The 23,741-nt window shown below is 44.7% G+C and overlaps 1 protein-coding gene across 3 annotated transcripts in view; it reads right to left on the minus strand.

Annotated features, from left to right (window-relative positions):
• Positions 1 to 746: 746 nt before the first annotated feature.
• Positions 747 to 23,741, minus strand: part of LOC124012112 (RING finger protein 24-like) — a 52,443-nt gene continuing 29,448 nt past the window's right edge. For all 3 annotated transcript variants that reach the window (XM_046325548.1, XM_046325549.1, XM_046325547.1), the window contains exons 2-6: positions 20,785 to 20,934; positions 13,475 to 13,517; positions 12,725 to 12,766; positions 3,414 to 3,493; positions 747 to 1,083 (exon numbers count right to left, since the gene is read on the minus strand). In XM_046325548.1, coding sequence (XP_046181504.1) covers positions 933 to 1,083; positions 3,414 to 3,493; positions 12,725 to 12,766; positions 13,475 to 13,517; positions 20,785 to 20,927 — 459 coding nt within the window. In that variant the 5' untranslated portion in view covers positions 20,928 to 20,934 and the 3' untranslated portion in view covers positions 747 to 932. The remainder of the gene's footprint in view (positions 1,084 to 3,413; positions 3,494 to 12,724; positions 12,767 to 13,474; positions 13,518 to 20,784; positions 20,935 to 23,741) is intronic.

A 23,741-nucleotide genomic window follows, 5' to 3' on the forward strand; every position in this document is an offset into this window, starting at 1 on the left:
GAGCTTCCCATGAGTATCCTGACATTAATTCATTTGGAGGCTACTGTCCCTTTAAGACACCCCCCCCAAAAAACAGTATCCACTCAACTAAAAAATGAACTCACGTGGCTCTGTATGTACACACAAAAAAAGTTAATTGAAATAATAAAATATAAAATATAACCTTGTTGCTACTACAACCTCCACACAAGCGTTCAATTTTTAAAGTGCTTGTAGAAAAAAAAAATACTAAGGTTTAGTCGTTAAAAAGAAAACTAAACGATGACGCCATTTTCATTTCAACGTGTTGTAGTTGTTGGTTTTCGTGCCTCTTACTCGTCACGCGCTGGTGTCCCCAGAAAAGTGCTTTGGTTGTGAAACGGTCAGAATAGTGACCACGGCCGTGTCCAAAAAAAAAAAAGTGTGTCAGTAAAGAACCGTTATTACAAAAAATCCTTATGGGAATCCACCAAGGCAGAGAGATGAGAGGAGATGCAGCAGATTCACTTCTTCGTCACCGTGAGTCTCTGTCCGCACCGTAACACTGTTGCGTTTCTGCCCCGTCTCTTAATCACGTATAAAACGCCTCGATCATCCCTTCAGCGTCATTGCGCAAAATGGTACGCGGCATCATCTGGATATGTGTGCAACAAAAGTTCAACCTTCACCTTCTGCTACCATCTCTGTCAAGCCGTCTACGCAAAGAAATTTGATGCATACGTCCGATGATGCGAGGCAAACACAGCGTTCCATTGGAAATTAATGTACTTCTGGTGTACCAAAAATGCAATGACACTGCCTGTGTGATCGAGGTATATGTGTACTTGTACAGGTGTGTGTGTGTGTGTGTGTGTGTGTGTGTGTGTGTGTGTGTGTGTGTGTGTGTGTGTGTGTGTGTGTGTGTGTGTGTGTGTGTGTGTGTGTGTGTGTGTGTGTGTGCACTGCAGTCTGCGCTACACCAGGTTTGCCATGCCTGGCAGCGGCTGCTGTATGGGCTCGGTGACGGTAACGTCGATGGTGTTTCCCGCCTGCTGGGCAAGCTGCAGGACGGGCATGTTGCACAGCGGGCACACCTTCCTCACCTCCAGCCACTTAATGAGGCACCTGGTAGAGCGAGAGAGACCAATGGGAGAACAGAGAGGGTTGGGGGAGTGAGGGAGAAGAACAAGGAGAGAGGGGGGGGGGGTAGAGGATGGTGAGGGATGGAAAGAGACAAGATTGTTCATTTTTAAGGTCATTTAGCAGACACTTTTATCCAGAGCGAATTACATGAGAAATTAGGGTTAAGTGCCTTGCTCAAGGGACACATCGACAGATTGTTCACCTAGTCGGCTCAGGGAGTCAAACCAGCAACCTTTCAGTTAATGACCCAACTTTCTTAACCCTTAGGCTTAAGTCATCACTTGCAAATGTGGGTGACACCTAACATCGGCTAGACTATGAGTATACCTGTGGGGGTGTTTCTAGTGTTGTCTCTCTAAAACACTAGGTCTCTCAGTTCAGCTCTTTGACTGCTGCAACTGATCCAGCTATTCTATTTCTGACTGCTCACAAAGTGCTAGCACTGGGAGACCAGGGGGCTTATTCCACAGGGCAGACTGTTCCGCATAGCAGCTAGAAATAGCTCAGTAACTGTATAATACAAATTGAATGCGTGTGTTCTGTCTACCTGTTCTATGTGTTCCATTTCTATCTGCAGCCATCTACCATCCCTACACGTTCAGCCCTACTGAATAAGGATGCTCTGCGCTATGCATTGTTAAAGGATCGGACAGCGAGACTACAGCGCGAGACAGTACAGTAGGTTGATGGGGCCTAGACTAGGGTGTGCGTCCCAAATGGCACGATATAGTGCACTAAATAGGGTGCAAAATTTATGCAGTCCTAAACAGGGAATGGAGTGCAAAAGTAGAGCACTAAAGAGGGAATAGGGTGCCATTTGGGAAGCACACCTAGAGCTTCTGCCCATGACTCAGTCAGAAGTAAGTGGGGGCGGTGTGGCGTGTTCGTTGCTACTTAATTATTGACAGTGGGGCTGGCAGTTCTATTTTGGTACACTCTGGTCCTACAGGGGTGGGAAGGGACTCACACACAGGAGTGAAGGGGGAGAGGAGAGGGACTGTGCTTCCTTCCCACCGTCACCTACTAGAGGGGAGCATTCAACCCGTGAGGTTTATACATCTTCTGCTCTCTAGTGCCATCTAGTTCTCTCTGCAGTCCCAGAGGGCCACACACACACACACACACACACACACACACACACACACACACACACACACACACACACACACACACACACACACACACACACACACACACAGCGGAGTGTGTTGACATGCAAGTCAGTGTGTTGTGATTGAGTGGGCCTCGCCCCAGCTCCTGACACGTAGTAAAAACTAGGCTGAGGCTCGCACGACGTAAACAGCCCAATTTAAATTGTCATGCTGGTGGGAGGAAACTCATTTGGCCCCAGGCCACCAGAGACTTCCAATCCATCAAGCGCTGCATTGTGTTCCCTCTCACTTGCTCTCGGTCGGTAGTTTCCTTTCCCTATAATCTCTCTCCACCCCCCCAGTCTTTCACTCTGTTGCCGTGTGCTGGGTTGCTCTACTAAGAGACCTTGGGCGGGTACTTTAGATAGCGGCGAAGAAATGGCAGTAAAGGGACCATCGCTTCTACAGCCGAATCATAACACGTTTGACTTGGTGTGAGGAAGTGCCCGGTCCATAATACTGGGTCCACTTTGCCCCTCAACAGAAGTTACGGTTATTGTGCAACTGGGGCTGAGTGAGTTGGACTCACTGGACTTACTGTGTTGACGGTAAGCACTCCGTGTGAGGAGGACGTCCACCATTTTGGATCCACTTTGCCCCTCATGCTTATCAACAGCAGACCAATATCATTGTTATTGTGCGACTGGGCTGAGTACAGTGGGTGTGTGAATTAGACTAGGATAAGCGAGTTGGAATCACAGTTAGGATGGGAAAGGTGCTCTGTGTACCATTTTGGGTCTAGTTGGACCCACATGCTCATCATCAACAGAACTTGTTATTGTGCGAATAGGGCTGCATACAGCGTGTGTGTGTGTATTAGACTGGGCTGAGCGAGCTGGAAACACTGTGTGGATGTAACTTTGTGCAAGGAGGCTCCATTTTGGGTCCGCTTAGCTATATATGCTCAGCAACAGAACTTATCCTGCAACTGGGTGATCTTTTAGAGATCGCAGTTTGGATGGGGACGGTGCTCTGTGTACAGGGTGTGGCTAATAGATTGGGTAATGTAAATGGGGCTCAACCACACTGTTTAATGTTATTGTGAGACTGGGGCTGAGTGGAAGACCTAGGCTTAGCTGGGCTAGGCCTAACTGGGCTAGGCTCCATCCACAGGCTCTGTGTACAGGGTGTGGGCATCAGCCAGGCCTCTGGTGTACTTACTTCCTGTGAAAGGCGTGTTTGCACGGGCAAATCCCCAGCTCGTCTTTCTGTTTGAACTCCTCCAAGCACACCGCACATATCTGTTGACACAGACGGAGAGAGATGGGCGGGGGGGTTAGCAAGGCAGCAAAACAACCACAGTCACTGTAGCTGAAGTTTAAGGAGAGAGAGAGAGGAGAGATTGAGACAGAGCGAGGGAGAAACAGGGCTGTTAGCACTAGCAGGGCAGAAAAACCAAACAACATAAACAGCTTCGAGATAGTGGGTTTTGTATGTACCGTTATGGCAACGCATCAAGGATGACAGACGTCGGTTATCTCAAACCAAAACATGCCGGGCATTGCCACAGGAGGGAGCGTCGACACATATATACGATTTGTACACTTCTGGGCCCATATTCCTGAAGCTTCTCAGAGAGTGCTGATCTAGGATCAGACAGTTTTGCCTTTTAGATCATAATGAATAAGACTACATGGACAGGGGAACCTGATCCTAGATCAGCACTCCTCCTAGATGCTTTCTGAATATAGGCCCTGGAACCCATCACCTCGATATACCACTTCTCATGCCAGACGTCAATATGTGATTTGTCAGGCCTAGAAAGAGTGGCGACACACAGAGATCAGACTCCTCGGGCTGGAGAAAGAAGCCTCTCCCTCAAACAGTAGAATGTTGTCATTAAACTGACGTTAGAGGGAGCGTTCTGGAGAGTGGAAACAGAAAAGGCCTCTGCGCCTGGAGTGTTGTAGAAATGCACAGGGGTGTGATCTATATCACAGCCCAACTAAATCCAGAAATTACATACGATACAGACACACAATGTCGATTGTGCCCACAACTTCACAAGTCATTGTGTGTGTGTGTGTGTGTGTGTGTGTGTGTGTGTGTGTGTGTGTGTGTGTGTGTGTGTGTGTGTGTGTGTGTGTGTGTGTGTGTGTGTGTGTGTGTGTGTGTGTGTGAGAAACTAGATCCAGTAAGGGTCTCAGCCCAAAACAGTCTGGCCCAGCTGGGTGCGGTGTACTGTGTGTACTTTCCTGAGTAAAGGTGCCAGCCCAGACCGCTAGGCAAATAGGCCTAAATAAGACCATTAAAAGCTAGTTTTATAGCCTAGTTTGGCCAAGCTGAAGCAAATGCTAGCTGTGTAGTTAGACAAGAGAACACCACAAAGGGAGAGAGAGGTACACTCGCCTGGGTATTTAAAGTCTCTTTTTGTAGAGGGCTGGATTCAATCACTTCTGCATTAGCAATATTGATGCAGGGATCGTTGTTTAGAACTACTACTACATGCTCAGACCTTATTCTGAAAACCTGTAAGCACCCACCTAAGTCACCCAAAGCCAAATCGGCTCTGTTATAGGACACCCCCCGGAGAAATTAGTCTATGCATGAGTCTCATGACACCTTATTCCCTATATAGTCCACTACATTGGATTTGAATCGCATGGACCCTGCTCAAAAGTAACTAAGTAGAGATTAGGGTGTCATTTGGGACGCACACTGTTTGTACCAGCTGAGCATGTTCGATTGAGCAGCGTGCTGAGAGGCAGTGGTTGTGTGTGTGTGTTGACAATGACTGGGAGTAGTCTGTTTGTGGCAGTGAGGAAGGATGAGCCCTACTGTCACAATAGGACTATGTGTGGGCTGGGAGATCTTTGTCTGTCTGTCAGTGTGTCAGTGGTCAATGGAGAAGGTACAAGACAACGGTGCTGACAGAGGCAGGATGGAGCTTGTCAGTGCTGCTGTACACACACACACTCTCCATTCAGTGATCTATCAGCACTATTGTGTGTGTGTGTGTGTGTGTGTGTGTGTGTGTGTGTGTGTGTGTGTGTGTGTGTGTGTGTGTGTGTGTGTGTGTGTGTGTGTGTGTGTGTGTGTGTGTGTGTGTGTGTGTGTGTGTGTGTGTGTGTGTGTGTGTGTGTGTGTGTGTGTGTACATTACTGCCAGTAGTGGTTCCACAATGTTCATGAAGAATCACCCTTGTAACTTGTGGCAGAAGAATCCGAATTAGTTGGGTAACATAGATAATTAAGACGTCTTATCTGCATAATATGCTTATGTGATATACTTGTTATTAGAATGTATTCTTTCAGACTCTGGTGTTGGCAGTTGCACTTCTTCCCTCAGGCTGGGGCTCAGTCACCTGGGGCCCAGAGAGGGGAGAAGTCAGGCTCGTCTCTCACATGTCCCTGGTGCTATGCAGAATATCAGAAAGGGAAGAGGACAGGAGGGAACATTGTCTTCATATGTGAATGTGTCTTTACCTATTCTTAAACCCTGTGAAGGGATGGCGTGATTAACGGGGAACCAATTACTTGTCTCCACAATGTATGTGCGCCAGTCACTCCCTCCTTTGGCCTTGGGGGAAATAAGGTTTGAGACAACAGATGTGCTGGGTAGTGTCTGGAACCATTGTATATCATCTCTGATGTTGCACTTATGCCTGGATAGTGTATGACCTAGAGGCTCAGTCCCCTCAATCAGCTTGTCCAGGTGTGTGGTCAAGAAGGGGTTTTACTTGAGATGAGAGTATCTGGAGTTGACAACTGATTTATGCCATTGGATGAGTTGGTGTTTTGTGCTATGAAGTACCAGGAATGAGATCGGAGCCTCGTCTTAGGGGCCAAACTGAACGATAATTTATAGCGAATGCTATCTGGCTACCGGACACTCCTTTCTCATTTAAAAAGTCTCACCTTGTGACCCATTCCAAACATCTGTTGTTTGTTATGTAGACTAGGGGGTGGATCTTTGCCATAAAAGATCTCAGTAGCCTTTGTGTTGTGGCTCTCAACGAATCTTCTGAGGTTGATTCATCAACCAGCCATCGCTATTGCAAAGCTCTCACTAATAAAGATTCAGTTTAAGTATAACTCTGACTTGTGTGATAAGTTTGTCTCTCCTCATTTCATAATACAGAAATTAACCACCACAAACCCTATCTAGACAAAGATAGTAATGTTGTACTGCATCATTAAGTGCATCCCTATATCCAAGGGTACTTTCAATCCATATCAGTACAACACATGACATCTGTCCTGGGACGACGGCCCAGGAGTCTCACTAAACACTGCACAATGACCTCTATGCGAGTTACTAGGCTAAATGCAAGAATGCGTGTAACATTCCCTCAATACGGAATAACCTCTAGTGCCGTTTATCCTCGCCATAGAGTTGGATAGAGGTCACATCTTTGCAAATGTGTCCTCTATCCAACTCTATGAGCCTAGCTTTTTGTCTGCGGCCATTTTGGCTACAGTATTACGTCGGGGCAGGACCTACTTCGGAGTGCTACACTTCAAGGACAAAAGGCATACTTCTCCCTTTCTTTTCAATACAGACTAGCTTGGGGCTGGGGATGAAAAGAGGTGCTGCCGGCTAAGCCCTCTAAGGTTTCTCTCTAGGGTGTAGTTAGAGACAAGACACCATCCTCTCGGTTGAGCTCCATTGAACACTAACCCTGGCTCCTTCTAATTCACTAGATCAATGGTGTCAGTTCCTGTCATTGCCCTCTCTTTAACTACGTTGTTACACTAATGGGAGGAGAGATGAGCTAGGATGGTGTGTGTGAGATACGTCCCAAAACTGCACGTCTCAGCATCACCTCCTGTGTGTGTGTGTGTGTGTGTGTGTGTGTGTGTGTGTGTGTGTGTGTGTGTGTGTGTGTGTGTGTGTGTGTGTGTGTGTGTGTGTGTGTGTGTGTGTGTGTGTGTGTGTGTGTGGTATCTATGCAAGTGAGAGTTAAATCACGGAGATGAGCAGTGCATTAAATCTGACAGTTGTGTGCACGATATGGAACAAACTGCACATCTCAGCACTACCTCCTCCTGAGCTCAGTACAGCACACACCCAGGTCTCACAGCGTGTGCGAGTGTACGAGGGCATGTGCATGTCCTTACAATCACTAGAATAAATCGGTGTGCTGCTGTGCTCAATTCGGGAAAGCAGTCTCTGGATGTAGCCAGGGTTACAATAGCAACCTGCACTGAAAATAGTCTAAGGAGCCAGCTTCCATAGAGAGGATCTGAGCCCGAGGACCATGCCTCAGGACTACTGGCAGTCCCCTGTCGTGCTGCTGCTCCAGTTTCAACCCTGACCTGATCACCTGCTGTGCGCGCGCCTCTCTTTATCTAAGAACAATCTGGCCTTAATAGCCATGAACTATCCCCACCCAGCACAGCCAGAAGAGGACAGGCCACCCATCAGAGCCTGGTTCCTCTCTAGGTTTCTTCCTAGGGAGTTTTTCCCAGCATTGCTTGCTGTTTGGGGTTTCGGGCTGGGTTTCTATACAGCACTTTGACATCTGCTGATGTGAAAAGGGCTTTAGGCTTTATAAATACATTTGATTGATTTGAGAGTCAGCACATAGGGACACTGGAGACAGCGGCCATCATATGAGTATTTACGAGACCACTGAGCTCTGTCGCCATGGGAAAAAAACATCCCGACGACTCCAACCACTGCAAATCCTGGAATACATTTTTATGAAAAGATAGTCACTCCACTCAAGGAGAGGGGGGTGGGCGAGATAGAGAGTCTGACATTGTGAGTGCTCTCTCTATCTTATACTATGTAACTGCTTGTTTGTTTATTTTAACTCAAATCATTCCGTTGTACAGATGTACAGCAGTTACACAGTAAGAAGATTTACAAGGCTATTTTGTGTCTCTTCACTTTGATTCCAGCTCGGCCCATATTGATAAAGCGTCTCGGTGGGAGTGCTGATTTAGTATCAGGTTTGCCTTTCTGATGATAATGAACGAGGAGCGAAGAGAGAGGGTGGAGCAAGTCACGGGCCGAAAGTCCCCTCCCCTTCCCGAAACTCAGAAGACGCCAGCACCTGCAAAAACGTGATTTGTCCAAATATCCCAAACTACTGCTGCTGGTTATCCTACGCATCCCGTACAGTCCCGCCAGATTCCACGGTGTCAGTTATGTTTACGTAGATCTGTCCGTCGAGAGATTAGAGGGGGATCTGATCCTACGCTTTATGAAATACTGGCCCTGGCAACTGGCCACCCATTGCTCCTCTTGGTCCACATCCCAGCTTACGTAAGACTTACCTTCTTGCTCTCGGAAAAATTGAGCAACAACACAGACCACTATCCCCATAGCTAGCGTTTTAAACAAAGTCACACAGCCTGTGTCTGATTGAAAAACAACCGCTCTGCTCCAAATGCCAACGGCCTCATGAAAATTCATGACGGCAAATTCATTTATTCAGTCTGGCTCTATTATTACCGTTCCACCTAAAGGTTGCTTGGGCTGTTTTCCGTCTGAAGTTTCCCCTGGGTACAGATCTAGTTTCCCCTCCCCCAATCATATACTTAACCATTAGTGGAGAAAATGCTAAGCTGACCCAAGATCAGCAACAACGTCTCGCGCTGGTTCAGGTTAGGCCAGTTTGTGAGATACAATTCCTATTAACCAAACCATTCAGCGTAGTTCTAGGCAGGTAGCCTAGTGGTTAGAGCGTTGGGTCAGTAACTGAAAGTCCCCGAACTGACAAGGTAAAAATCTGCCATTCTGCCTCTGAACAATGCCGTTAACCCACTGTTCCCCTGTAGGCCGTCATTGTAAATAATAATTTGTTCTTAACTGGCTTTCCTAGTTAAATAAAAGGTAAAAAATAAAACCCTTTGGCATAATGAGCAGTTTGTTAAGTGGGGATGGTACGTGAGGTGTGTGTGTGTGTCAGAAAGTGTACTGGTCAGTGTGTGCGCCCCCAGGCAGGCTATGGGTTGGAGGGTAAGCAGCTCTGCCCTGGGCAGGAAATGGGGTCACCAGAGATCCAGGCTGAGGCTAGTGGAGTTTTTCCACTGAGTAAATCTGTTTTTTGTTTTGTTTTTCCATTTAACTAGGGAAGTCAGTTAAGAACACATTCTTATTTACAATGATTGCCTAGGAACAGTGGGTTAACGGTTTTGTTCAGGGGCAGAATGACAGATATTTACCATGTCAGCTCGGGGATACGATCTAGCAACCTTTCAGTTACTGACCCAACGCTCTAACCACTAGGCTAATTGCACTGAGGTGAGATGGGCTGCATCATTCCTGACAAGTTTCCCTTCTCCCCTCTACAACTGCACTGAACTAGAGTTGAGGGACTGTGTTTCATTTCAGATGACCAGTTGGCAAGGAAACTAGGGAAAAGTTCAGCTATCGGTTAGTCTATATCTGTCCAATGGCAGATAAGAAGCAGACATACCTCTGGAATTTTTTCAACCAGGGACAAAGAGCTTTTGAGTTGATGGGGACAATGTGGGGGCGTAATGGAGACAGTGATTCACCCCCAGGGGCCCATAAAAACTACTGTTGGGGGCCACAGTCCCTTGGTCATCACAGACGTCCATTACGATGCTCGTAAACAGCAGTGTGTGTGTGTGCGTGCGTGTTCAAACTGAAAAAGCCTACCTTAATCTATAGGCAATTATTGGCAAACAGGGAGCATTGCTGCTCCCACCAAACCATGCCCTTGTAATGGCATTTCATTCATGCTCCGGAGATCAGTAGTGCTGTGAACCTAGACCCTGACCGTGTCCCCAAAAGGCTCAGAACAAAAGTAGTGCACTATGCTATGTAGGGAATAGGGTGCCCTTTGTGATGCAATGCCAGAGTTAGGCTTATCTTATCAAAACGATATCGGCTAACTAATTCAAAAGTAGGCCTCTGTTTGCTCTGGGAAGGATCGCAAGTAAAATACGGCAAGTCAAACAGAGCCGAGAGCGTATTGAAGCCAAAGTCAAGTCAAAGCTTGCTAATTTCAACACTCATCAGCCACATACAGTAGTCCTACATTTTGAATATGCTACTTTGTCACAACGTTTAGGCCTAGAAAGTTCCCTTAATGTTCGTTGAATGTTACATTGCTGCGGCTGTACAGTGCAACGTCACAGCGACACTATCGGTAATAGTTTGGCTGAGTACTATCAAGGACACCGCTACTGAACTGCAACCACATTGAGCTGATGCGCTTCCCTCGCACAATACAACCTGTCCATCATACACATACAAGGACACGAAGTGAAGTACCGGTGTGTGTGTGTGTGTGTGTGTGTGTGTGTGTGTGTGTGTGTGTGTGTGTGTGTGTGTGTGTGTGTGTGTGTGTGTGTGTGTGTGTGTGTGTGTGTGTGTGTGTGTGTGTGTGTGTGTGTGTGTGTGTGTGTGTGTGTGTGTGTGTGTGTGTGTGTGTGAGGTTGTAGACCTATGTGTATTTACAAGGGTTATTATGTTCAGCTGGATACAATTTTTTTATATATATTTTTAATGTATTTGACCTTTACATAACTAGGCAAGGCAGTTAAGAACAAATTCTTATTTTCAATGACGGCCTAGGAACAGTGGGTTAACTGCCTTGTTCAGGCCAGAACGACAGATTTGTACCTTGCCAGCGAGTGTTAATTCAACGCTGTTGTAGCCATGCTCTGTGTCAAATGAAGGTTAGATGTATCCAGCTGCAAGAGGCGCAATCTATACACTTTTTTCCCAAAAACATTTTCCTTTGGACAGGGCCCTTCCAATAAAATGGGTCATTCCCCCGGCCAGCGTTGGTGAGTGTTTTTTCAGTAATACACAACAACTTGGCCGTCCAACAATCACGCACACACGTTCACAAACACACATGTCACATACGGTAGCGCTCTCCCACTTTTAATGACATGGAATGACTCAATAACAGGGGCCAGGGCTGAGGCTGTGAAGGAGATCTGTGGAAAAGGGGCTAACATGACTTCAACACATTGTCCGACGCAACAGATGGACTTGTAACAAGCTCCAGAGACAGACATGGCGTAATGAGAGGACAGGGCACAATGCACACTCAAAAACACACACACACACACACACACACACACACACACACACACACACACACACACACACACACACACACACACACACACACACACACACACACACACACACACACACACACACACACACACACACACACACACACACACACACACTCTTCTGACATGGATACCCTCAACATGAGAGAGATACAACAACAAAAGTCTGCTGACAGCTCAACTAAATGTGTCTCGACAGGTCCACTTTGCATAAAGGGGTTTCCCTCGCTATGTAAACAACATTGTCATTTTAGCAGGTTAGTCGAGTTGAGATACAAGTCTATTTTGAAAAATAGATTTGTAAGGGATCTTGAACAACCAGTTTGCTTCAGACGACAATGATACATCTGCTTCATCAAGATCACACGTTTCCAAATCAATAAGTAGCCTAAATGTATGTCATGGGACCCATTTAACACCGCGGTAAACCCCAAAACAATCAATGTAAACACCAGACCAACGGCGACTTTACAGTTTATGAAGCGCAGCCTGTTCAGACAGGAAACCAGAGTATATGCATTAGCTGACGTCACACCAATCATATTCTACAAACACTTTCTACCTTAATATGGTGGTACATTTAAGCTGATCAAGTTTTACTCACATTCTCTACTGCTGTTGGTTACGCGATAGTATGCGGGTGCATTTCCTTGTACCCACCCACCACCACAGCCTCCACCTGTTTGGTTCTGTGTTTCCGTCCTGTGGTGGGATTGGTACAGAGTACCTTGCTCAATGCCTGTAATTATTACGATCATAAAAAAAGGTGCACTATGCAAAAATCACTCCGCCTTTTTGACTGATTGCAAAAATGTGAATAGTTTGCCTAATTCCAGTTTATGTGACAAAACAAGCAAGTCGAGAATCATTGTACCATCTAAACCACTGTGAAATAGATTTTCCACAACCAAAAATGTTGTATTTTCCACTGGTGTACAAAACCAAAAGGAAATTGCACACATAGAACATATCTACTGCGTCTTAAGACTTGCTTTCAATGAGAACCACCGATCTATAACTCATATTTCTATGTGAATTGGGTAAGGGTCGCCCAAAAAAAGGTGACATATTACAGCTTCAACACGACGCACGCTCTGGCAGTGAGAGACCCCCGAAGGAGCCGAGCCTAACGCAAACCCTAACGTAATTGCAATCATTTTCTAAAAAAAAAAATGGTGAAACAAATACGTGGCGTTTGCTGTCTGAAAGGTTGCATTTGAGAGAAGCACAGTTCAGTACGACGACCAAACGCCGTTGCTAATGTTACATTAGGGAAGTACAGCGCAGAGTGTGCTGAGCTCGTCAGTCGTATTACAGAATGTCCATGTCCGGTCCAATAACGACAACAAAAGTTTCTCAACACCTGGTGCAATGCTAAACAATATCAACTCAAAGCCCATGTAACCATGAGATCAATAGAATTACAAGACAATGGAACAAGAAAAAAGGTTAAGTGCTTACCTCATGCAAATTTAGCTCTTTGACCTTTTCCTTCTGTATAACCTGAGGGGAAAAAGAGAGAGAGAAAGAAAAGCATACAATTAGAACAGACAACAGAAAACACACTTTCTCTCAAAGGAAACATCCAGAAGTGAATCCAATACTCTTTTTTTTGTATTAGAAGAATGGTGATGTGTGAATGGACAGTAGAGTTCAGTTCAGTTACAGGCAGTTATGGTCCTGTGTGGCTCAGCACCAAGCCCTCACCACTCACTTAAAAGGCATATCAACAAAATCAATGCTTCCTGCTGCTATTTCACGCACAGCATGTGGAAATGTCTTCTGACAGGAAGTAGTACAGCTACGACCAGAAGTTACTTTTTCAGCGGGCTGGCTGGCTAAAACGGGCCGTACATTTGATTAAGGGGCGAGTCCCCCACTTCTATTGAAACTAACCCAAAATAAACCACAATCCTTCTGTTTTTACTCCGATGCCTTCTACAGTATGTATATTAAAGGGTGTGTACTATATAATGTGTGTGTTCAGCAACAGAGGATTTGTAGGCTACAGTGACATACTGTGAGAAAAATAAACCATGTCTTTGTGTGTGTGTGTGTGTGTGTGTGTGTGTGTGTGTGTGTGTGTGTGTGTGTGTGTGTGTGTGTGTGTGTGTGTGTGTGTGTGTGTGTGTGTGTGTGTGTGTGTGTGTGTGTGTGTGTGTGTGTGTGTGTGTGTGTGTACACGCGTGCGTAAGACGACGGGCCTCTTACTTGTTTGTATGCATACAGCTCCTTGTGCGCCTGGTGCCTTAACCTGCAGGGACAACGCAGAGAAACACAGCATCTCTTCAATTAGTAAAAGGGAGCCGCTACAACTCGCCAGTTGCACTCACAGTACATTCAGATACAGTGGCAAGTCAATAGACCCTGAATCAGGAAGTGAGCAACTGTATAGATAGAGAGCATTCAGGGCAGAAGAACATGGCTGAACAATGTCCATTCAAATCTCCAGCACGGAAATAAAAGCAAGTCAAATTCAACTGTTTAGACACTGTAGAAACAGACATTGATGGCAGTGCTGCAGTTTTGAACTAGCCTGGTATACATTGGATTAAAAATGATTTTAGTGCTACGAAACTTTCAGGAAACTTTCAGGAAACTCAGCGCTGTACAATATCTTGACTACGGTAGCCTGGATTCAATCTTAACCTTCACATTTTCATAAATCAATCCAGATGAGTTGATGGAAGATAAAAGCTACGGTCATTGTAATAACCACTAAATTGAATCCAGGCCTTTCCCTATGAACTCTTTATATACACACACAGGAAATACTGTCTGTCATCATAAGTGGTTCCACTTGGCATTTTTAAAAATGGCTTTTGAAAAGGATTGGATCTGCTATCTTTACGGTCTATGAAATGGAATGGCCCGAGGTCGGATAGGTCACCCGTTCTGCCCACAGACCCATTTGATTTCACAATGGGGTTATCCCAAATCCCTATGTGCTCTTGTCTAAAGTAGTGCACTATATAGGGAATAGGGTGTCATTTGGGACGAACAACTGTGAACAGTGACATTTAACCCCAATGGCTTGGCTGCTTCTGGCTCTAATGACACTGTTATACACCTCCCCCACTAACCCCGACCAAACCAAAACATAACCTACTTCCCACCTATCAGTAGCAAACTCAATCTCACTCAAACGTCACCCGGACGACCTTATGACGACTTTGACGGAGCACTGGTCAGCAGTCGTGCTGTGGCACAGCTCCACTGCCACAACTAGGTGGGAATTCCACACCTTGACACAACTCAATTTAATGTGGGCCCCCCGTACTGAATGGCAAATGGTCTGGTCCGAACTGGACTGCTTAGACAAAATGTCAGCCAGGTCGAGAGACTAATGCTCTCTCTCTCAAGCATAAAAAAAAAAAAAGTACCACAACTGACAGCTTGAGGTGGTTATAGCCTAGGATACATCCCCTTTAAACCAATCATCCCTGTTACATTAGCAACTCTTCAGCACCCCCCACGTACGGTTTCTGCCAGCAGGACACGTGGTTTTATCACCATCATTTGTGTGAATGCAGCAGGGATGCTTTTCACGTGAGAGTGCCTATCTAACCAGAGCTCCTGTCTTGACTTTACCGTAGTCCTTACCGTAGTCCTGACTAGGCTAGAAGGAGAGACAGATGAATCACTTGTGTGGGAGAAATGGGAGCTTTGCTTTACTACAGTACATCCCCAATAAAACAAAAAAATCCTTTCTTGATTTTCTTCCCTTGACCTTCACAAGCAATGATGGGCGATAAGGACTGGATAGGGCTCTGATATTTCACTTTCACCTTTAAGGAAACGACTGGGCACATTAACCTTCATCTTTAGTGGGGGAGCTAAGGCCCTTTAGAAGGGCCTGATAATGTTAACAAAAGGGAGAGGAGTACTAAGGTCAACTCAAGAGAGAGGCAGCCAAGCATAGGGAAGTCCATATTCGTAAGATAAATAAACCCCTTTGAAAAGTATTGTGAATGGAAAATGATCCCAAAAATACTATGAAAACGGTGAGTATATACCACCCTGTGAACATTTTTACTATGAACAGTTAATACACGTAGTGCATTAACATTAAGCTAGCTTGGATATTAACAGACATTTATAAACAAATAATATCGCCGTTTAGACATTTTCCACCATCACCTGAAGTTAAAAGGAAGATCATAGATAAATAACGCCAGTAGTCGGTTTTGATTGTCATACACCAACCATTCACTTCAGCACAAATCAAAAAAGGCAACAAAAAAAACCAAAAAACACATGTTGAATGAAAAACAGAATGGAAAGACAGTAGTAGGAGGGATAGATTATACACAGAGTTCACGAAACATTAGGAACACCGGCTCTTTCCATGACAGACTGAATCCAGGTGAAAGCTATGATCCCTTACATATGTCACCTGTTAAATCCACTTCAATCAGTGTCGATGAAGGGGAGGAGACAGGTTAAAGAAGGACTTTTTAAGCCTCGAGACAATTGAGACATGGATTGTGTGTGTGTCATTCGAAGGTGAATGGGCAAAACAAAAGATTTAAGTGCATTTGAACAGGGTATGTGCCAGGCGCACCGGGATGAGTGTGTCAAGAACTGCTGCTGGGTTTTTCCCACGCTCAACAGTTTCCCGTGTCTATCAAGAATGGTCCACCGCCCAAAGGACATCCAGCCAACTTGACACAACGTAAGGAAGCGTTGGAGTTAACAAGGGCCATCATCCCTGTAGGAATGCTTGACACCTTGTAGTCCATGCCCCAACGAATTGAGGCTGTTCTGAGGGCAAAAAGGGGGTGCAACTCAATATTAGAAACGTGTTCCTAATATTTTGTGCACTCAGTGTATAAAAAAACAACAGGGAGAAAAAGAGAAAGCGATTGAGAGACATATGTGTTGAAGATTTACCTCCGTTTACTAGTAACCTGAACCTCTCGGAGCAGAGCGAGAGGCTGAGGGATCTGTAAAACACAGCGACACAGTTCTAGGCGAGAGACTGACACCTTCTGAAAAATAGCAGCGGGTAAAGGTGCAGAGATTCCCATTGGGCAAGGGGCAGAGGTCAAAGGTGAGGGGTCAGGGGCTGATTTGATGAGTGGCCCTGTTAGCATGGCAGTGAGGTGGATAGATTAAAGTTTCAGTAACATTTAGTACAGGAGACCACAGAAGGGCCACGTGGTGCTTAGGGATGTGATCTTTCCATGGACCCCTACACTAAAATAATGTAACGGACTCCTAAAACAGAACTGGGCAACATAAACACTCCTCAACGTGTGTGTACGTATGGTGTGTTCGCCAGCCACAGGCTTATTTCACGTATGTGTGTGGACTTCGGGACTGACCGAGAGGAGGGAGTCGAGTCTACCTGTGACGTTCAGCCTCATGTCAAGCTGTCCGGGCCGTGTTTGCTTGGGTCACACCGGGAAAGCGAGGATTCACACGTCCTCTCCAGAGCCGGACTGGCCTCGTTCCCTTCTCCTTTCCTGTATTTGTCCAGCTTTTAGAGGACCATCTGTGGACTGGCTGTGAGGAGTAGGTTCAAGTTGACCCAAGAAAAGCATCTATGGGTAGTTTTGCATTTTCCCCACTAATGGTTAAGGTTAGGATTGGGGGAAGCTGATCCTAGATCTGTATCTAGGGGAAATGCCACACTGGAGCCTCGGTGTGATGTGAATGGGGCTAAAGTTCAGTGTTTCATCCATTCATCCACTAAAGGCAATGAAACTGGGTCAAGGAAAATCAAAATGATTCTGTGTTAATATACATGGGAAGTGTAGCCTATCCAGTGAGGCCTTGTGGTTTTGTGGTTTAGGGAACCATGGGGGTCACATGTTAGAAAGGGAGACTGCATCTTCAGAAGCCTTTCAGAGTAAAAACTGTCCCAAATGGCACCCTATACAGTGCATTACTTTTGACTAGGGCCCATAGGGCTCTGCTTGCTCAAATGTAGTGCACTACAGGGAATAGGGTGCCATTTGGGACAACGTTTTTCTATAAATTACTTGGTAATCCGACCACCTTTTCCCTCACAGAATTGTATCGTGACACTGCATCAATTTCATAGTTTGTCTTGAGGGAGGGGCAAAACAACGAAACAAAAGCAGAAACACTTACCCTCTCCCCCGCCGGGTTAGGTAAAGGGCAGGGTGATTTGGGTTGAGAGATGCGGCTTCTCACTACTTTAGAAGAGAAATGCTACAGAGTTCCAACGTCATTGGAACGTTCCATGGTTGTCCACCATGGCAACAGTGCTCAGGACTACCGTGATTGGACCAGAGGGGCTAGAGTGGCGGGCCAATAAGATCTCCGCAAGCAATATAATACAGCCAGGTCTGGGACTTCAAGCATATTGAAGGGGCCATTCTTTAAGGAGATAATACTAATTTCGTTGTCCACGGTTCAGCCATGTTGAGCGCTGGTTAACCACTCAGTGCTAAGAGCCCTATCGACCCTGGCAAAAAGTTGTGCATTATATAGCAAATAGGATGCCAATTGGAAGCATGCATAAACTGTGCTGGATTTATACCAACATCTACTCAGACGCCCATTTCCAGCTAAGAGAAGAGAGGATGCCTAAGGACTTAACATGAGAGGCACGACACAAGCCTCCTCTAAGGTTGGGAGTTGTAGTGGTAGTGATTATGCAGCTAAGCAGTTTTTAATAGATGTTTCGATAAAATGTTTCAGCAGGGGAGAACAAGTCTGGATATTCTTTTTCTGGTGGGATTTTTATTCCAGTTCAGATGATCAAGTCAGCGATACCTTCTCCAAACTGTGCTGTTGAATCTTTTTTTTTATATAAGCCTTTCGTGAAAAATGTTTAATTTGAGAAGAACATGATAAAAACACAACAAAAGGAAATTAAAAACAAGGAGTTTTTTAGGCCTTAATGACAGCAAATGTGATTGACCCGTCTTGGATAACATGCATTTACTTTTGGCTAATAATTGGACTCGCTTCAGTTACTTAAGCCATTTCATTAAGCGTAAGACAGACCTGGCGCTTTTCTGTCCATCTGGGCTCTCAACTACTTTAAAAACACTGCTGCAGTTAATTAGTGCATTATATCTCGTTGGTTGGTTGTAAAGCCTTGGTAGCTTTGTTTGGAGCCGCAAAGGTTAGGCTAGGTCATAGTTTGAGTTCAAAAACCTGTAGCCTGAACACATTAGGTAACAGAGCTTACACTTCAGACAAATCCAGCCTTATTTGCTGTGGACACAAGTATTTTTTTTTATATGCAGTTGATGGACTACCAGCTTGCCTGGTACCCCTGCTGAGTGTTGCATGCTGGGAGCCTGAAAATGCACAAATTCTAGTCTCATCATCACATCTGATGATCACAGGCTGGCAACACAGTTTAGCAACTCCTATATTATGAGCACCTTTGCTCGTGTTAAAGCAGCCTAAATGTTGGCTAACCCTCTGTGTTTCTGCCTGTGCGCAAAGCAGCTCAGGTCTTCAAAGTCAACTAGTGTGAATGATGAACAGCCTGTTCTGTGTCCCAAATGACTCCCAAACCCCTATACAGTGGGGCAAAAAAAGTATTTAGTCAGCCACCAATTGTGCAAGTTCTCCCACTTAAAAAGATGAGAAATTATGAAAGTTACAGGCCTAGGTACACTTCAACTATGACAGACAAAATGAGAAGGAAAAGAAATCCAGAAAATCACATTGTAGGATTTTTAATGAATTTATTTGCAAATTATGGTGGAATATAAGTATTTGGTCAATAACAAAAGTTCATCTCAATACTTTGTTATATACCCTTGGTTGGCAATGACAGAGGTCCAACGTTTTCTGTAGGTTTGCACACACTGTTGCTGGTATTTTGGCCCATTCCTCCATGCAGATCCCCTCTAGAGCAGTGATGTTTTGGGGCTGTTGCTGGGCAACACGGATCATTGTCATGCTGAAAGACCCAGCCACGTTTCATCTTCAATGCCCTTGCTGATGGAAGGAGGTTTTCACTCAAAATCTCACGATACATGACCCCATTCATTCTTTCCTTTACACGGATCAGTCGTCCTGGTCCCTTTGCAGAAATACAGCCCCAAAGCATGATGTTTCCACCCCCATGCTTCACAGTAGGTATGGTGTTCTTTGGATGCAACTCAGCATTCTTTGTCCTCCAAACACAACGAGTTGAGTTTTTACCAAAAAGTTATATAACAAGTTCAAACAGGTGCCATTAATACAGGTAAAGAGTGGAGGACAGAGGAGCCTCTTAAAGAAGAAGTTACAGGTCTGTGAGAGACAGAAATCTTACTTGTTTGTAGGTGACCAAATACTTATTTTCCACCATAATTTGCAAATAAATTCATTAAAAATCCTAAAAGAAATTCTAATTTTGTCTGTTATAGATGAAGTGTACCTATGATGAAAATTACATGCCTCTCTCATCTTTTTAAGTGGGAGAACTTGCACAATTGATGGCTGACAATACTTTTTTGCCCCACTGTATGGTGTGCTATTTTTGACCAGTGCCGATAGGGCTTTGGTCAAAAGTAGTGAACTATATAGGGAATAGGGTGCCATTTGGGACACGTAGTCACTGACATGGTGGAGAGGGATGAAAGAAGTGTCCTTCTCTCCCAAGCTGTACCATCTGTCTGTGTTCCTCTCCTCTCTTATGCTGTTTATCCCTCTGTTCTCACGTTATATTGGCTTAAAGCTGTATTAAAAACATCACCCTCTTTCATAGGGGAAATATGTTGCCCCCCTAGTTCTACAAACTACACCAGAGAGAGAAACATGCACTGCTTGGACTGAAAGACACAAATAGTCCCTCTAGTACACCGAGGTCTTGTAAAACAGCACGGCTAGGCTACTTGTGTTTGGGAGAAAGCAGTGTTCATAGGCAATCTGGACAAAAGTATTGCACTATGTAGGGAATAGGGTGCCATTTGGGACGCACGGTGTTGTTGTAAACAGAGTAGACCATCACATGGTGGGACATACCATCCTGGGAGGTGAAATGGGGGGGAGGGGTTGAGTACAATGTTCGAATGGCATCCAACATAAGACCGGAGCCAATGTACTGGCAGAGTAATGACACTCGAGCAAGCCCTTTTTAGAAATGTGTATGACTGTGAATTCACTCGCAGTCTGGGTGTATTTAACATCTAACCTATTGGTGTGGGTATATCAATAAACAATGAGGTTACAGTGAAAATGCTGCATCTCATATGGGAAAAACAAAGTCATATTTTGACCACTGGGGTTGAAATTAAAAACACTGGTAACTCAAAATTGGATATGGCAAGTAATTCTCGAGGAAATAGATTCAGCCTACATCAATCAGCTTTTAAGAATCTGTGGTTTATTACACTTAGTGTGCTAGCATTTTTAAAATGGCCACCGTAAACATTGGAGTGAGGCTCTGTTGATGTCAAATATGGGGTCACAAACAAATGTCATAACCCAGAATCTACACTGTCTGGCACCGGTGCAAGGAAACCTAAAAATAAATCAAGATTTTCAAAGGAGACTATAGAAACTAGCCTATGTCAACTAGGAGGTAGCAGTGTGGATCATACCTTATCAAGTAGCAACAGAAGAGAAGGCTGAGAATGAAGACAAAGATGGCGGTCCCAAACACCACAATGTAGATGTTGAGAGGAAGGTTCTGAAACCCGATATTAGGCATCCTGAAACTGTAGTGCTGGAAATTGGAGCTCATGGATATCCTGCAACGAGAGAGAGAGATGGATTAGGGGATGTGATAAAGTGATAGATTGACCACAGGACTGTATGTGACTATTGGGCTGAGAGTACTGGACAATTTCTCATAGCCAGCAGAAATCTTAAGAGCGTTGGACTAGCAGCCGAAAGGTTGCAAGATCAAATCCCCGAGCTGACAAGGTACAAATCTGTCGTTCTGCCCCTGAACAGGCAGTTAACCCACTGTTCCTAGGCAGTCATTGAAAATAAGAATTTGTTCTTAACTGACTTACCTAGTTAAATAAAAGGTTTTACATTTTTTTTTAAAGGCTTCCAGCCTGCCACATGATGACAATAGGTAGGGTGAATTGACGAGAACAGGCCACTATGATCATATACATTTGTTAGTTGCGTAATATCTGAGGTAGGCCTATTCCAGATCTTGCACATCACTGCGGCACCTTCAGAATTCAAATGCTTGTAAAATGGATTGAGCAATATTAGTCTTTATTAGTACAGTGACAATGTAATTTCCTAGGTTGTTGTTAACAAATGCGCTGTTGAAAATGGTGTTTTACCTACCGGAGACAACTCTCATCTGGCTATACCTGCTGATCGGGGCTTACATTAGATTTTATTGTTCAAGATCACCACCATAATAGCACTGCATGTTGAAGTGGGATGAGAAGAGAAGCTCACGCTGTAAAAATCTCCAAAATGGTCAAAACCACTCGATTTTAAAAGGTGCAACACCATTTCCTGGTTGCTAAAATTCGATTAGTTCACCAAATTTCAGTGTAGAGCAGGGGTATTTGTCTCTAATCCTACGAGGTGGTTTGCTGGTTTTCTGTTCTACCTGATAAATAATTGCACCCACTTAGTGTCCCAGGTGAAATAAAGTTTAAATAATAAATAAATTCAATTCTGGACCTCGAAGCTAGATCCACTGCAATTTTTCATTGTTCCTTCTAAATCAGGGCCTGATTTAAACTAGGCAAGTTAGTTAAGAACAAATTCTCATTTACAATGACTGCCTACCCTGGCCAAACCCTCCCCTAACCCGGACGACGCTGAGACAATTGTGCGCCGCCTTATGGGGCTACCAATCATGTGATACAGCCTGGGATCGAACCTGAGTCTGTGGTGACGCCTGTAGCACAGCGATCCAGTGCCTTAGACCGCTGCGCCAGACAAAAGAGATTTCACAGCGATTTGGATGGTACAATGATTCTCTACACCCCTTAAACTCTTAGGGACAGAGTGACGCCAGTGCCATAGACCGCCGCGCCACTTGGTCCATAAGAGTTTGAGGGGTGTAGAGAATCATTGTGCCATCTAAAATCGCTGTAAAATATATTTTCAGTAACCAAAATATTGTATTTTCAGTGTTTGAAGCTAGTGTACAAATTCGAAAGTAATAGACGCAGAAGAACAAACACGGAAAGCATCAAAAATAGCGCACATACTGCTTCTTAGACATGCTTTCCATGCGAATGACAGTGTATAAACGTGAGTTATAGATCTATCTATACACAAAAGTATGTGGACACCCTTTCAAATTACCCATTTTCAGCCACACCCATTGCTGACAGGTGTATAAAATCAAGCACATTGGCAGTAGAATGGCCTTACTGAAGAGCTCAGTGACTTTCAACAGGACACCGTCACCTTCCCAACAAGTCAGTTCGTCAAATTTCTGACCTGCTCAACTGTACATGCTGTTATTGTGAAGTGGAGCAACAACGACTCAGCTGCGAAGTGGTAGGCCACACAAGCTCACAGAAAAGGACCGGCGAGTGCTGAAGTCGTCTGTCCTTGGTTGCAACACGCACTACCGAGTTCCAAACTGCCTCTGGAAGCAACGTCAGAACAAGAACTGTTCGTCGGGGGCTTCATGAAATGAGTCTCCATAGCAGGGCAGCTACAAGCCTAAGATCACCATGCACAGTGCCAAGCGTCGGCTGGAGTCGTGTAAAGCTCGCCGCCATTGGGAGCAGTGGAAAAGCGTTCTCTGGAATGATGAATCACGCTTCACCATCTGGCAGTCTGCAGGGATGCAAACTGGTGAGGGCCCAAAAAAGGTGTCGCTTTATTTTGTTGCACCGAAACAATGCAAAAAAAATCCCTTCTTTGGGGAAATGCAGGTTAACTAATTAAACAACAAATAATTGTGGGTGTGTAAAATAAAAAGTGCTTAATGTGAACCTAACCCACAGCTAAAAAATGTTATTTGTTGCCTAGACTTTACTGCAATTGATCCAAGGCTTGAAGAAAACAAAAACAGTACACTAATATTGCAGTTAGCCAAGGCAGCCTTTATAATAGAACGCTTGTGACCACACACAAAAACATCAGAGTAGAAATAGAATGAAACAGGCATTTTATTTTTGCTCTATTACAGTGGATACTATTAGATACTATAGACATCGATCAAGTGCACAAGGCTACATGTGTCCAAAAATAATGTTCACTGAGTAAAAAAATCCCCCCTCATATAATCCCCCTCACTCACACAAAAGTGTTACTGTCGAGCTCAACACAACTAAAAGCAATATCTTTGGGCTACTCTGCAGGTTATTACATTGCACACTTTCTGCCTGTGGACATCTGTTCTACAATGTGCCAGCAGCAGAGCATGAGACCCTTTGTTGGCATAATTTCTCTCTTTCAGGCAGAGAGAATACTTGGCATGCCCCTTTTTTATCCGCTGTATTGAACAAGTGAGAAAGAGGGAAAGTGTGTGGGGTTTCGAACACCTCTATAGGTTTCTCTGGCTAACTTAGCTAACGGATCATTTGATCCAGATAGCAAGATAACGTTTCTTAAAATGCTA

The sequence above is a fragment of the Oncorhynchus gorbuscha genome, linkage group LG24 (assembly GCF_021184085.1).
Source record: "Oncorhynchus gorbuscha isolate QuinsamMale2020 ecotype Even-year linkage group LG24, OgorEven_v1.0, whole genome shotgun sequence".
In the NCBI taxonomy this organism is placed as follows: Eukaryota; Metazoa; Chordata; class Actinopteri; order Salmoniformes; family Salmonidae; genus Oncorhynchus; species Oncorhynchus gorbuscha.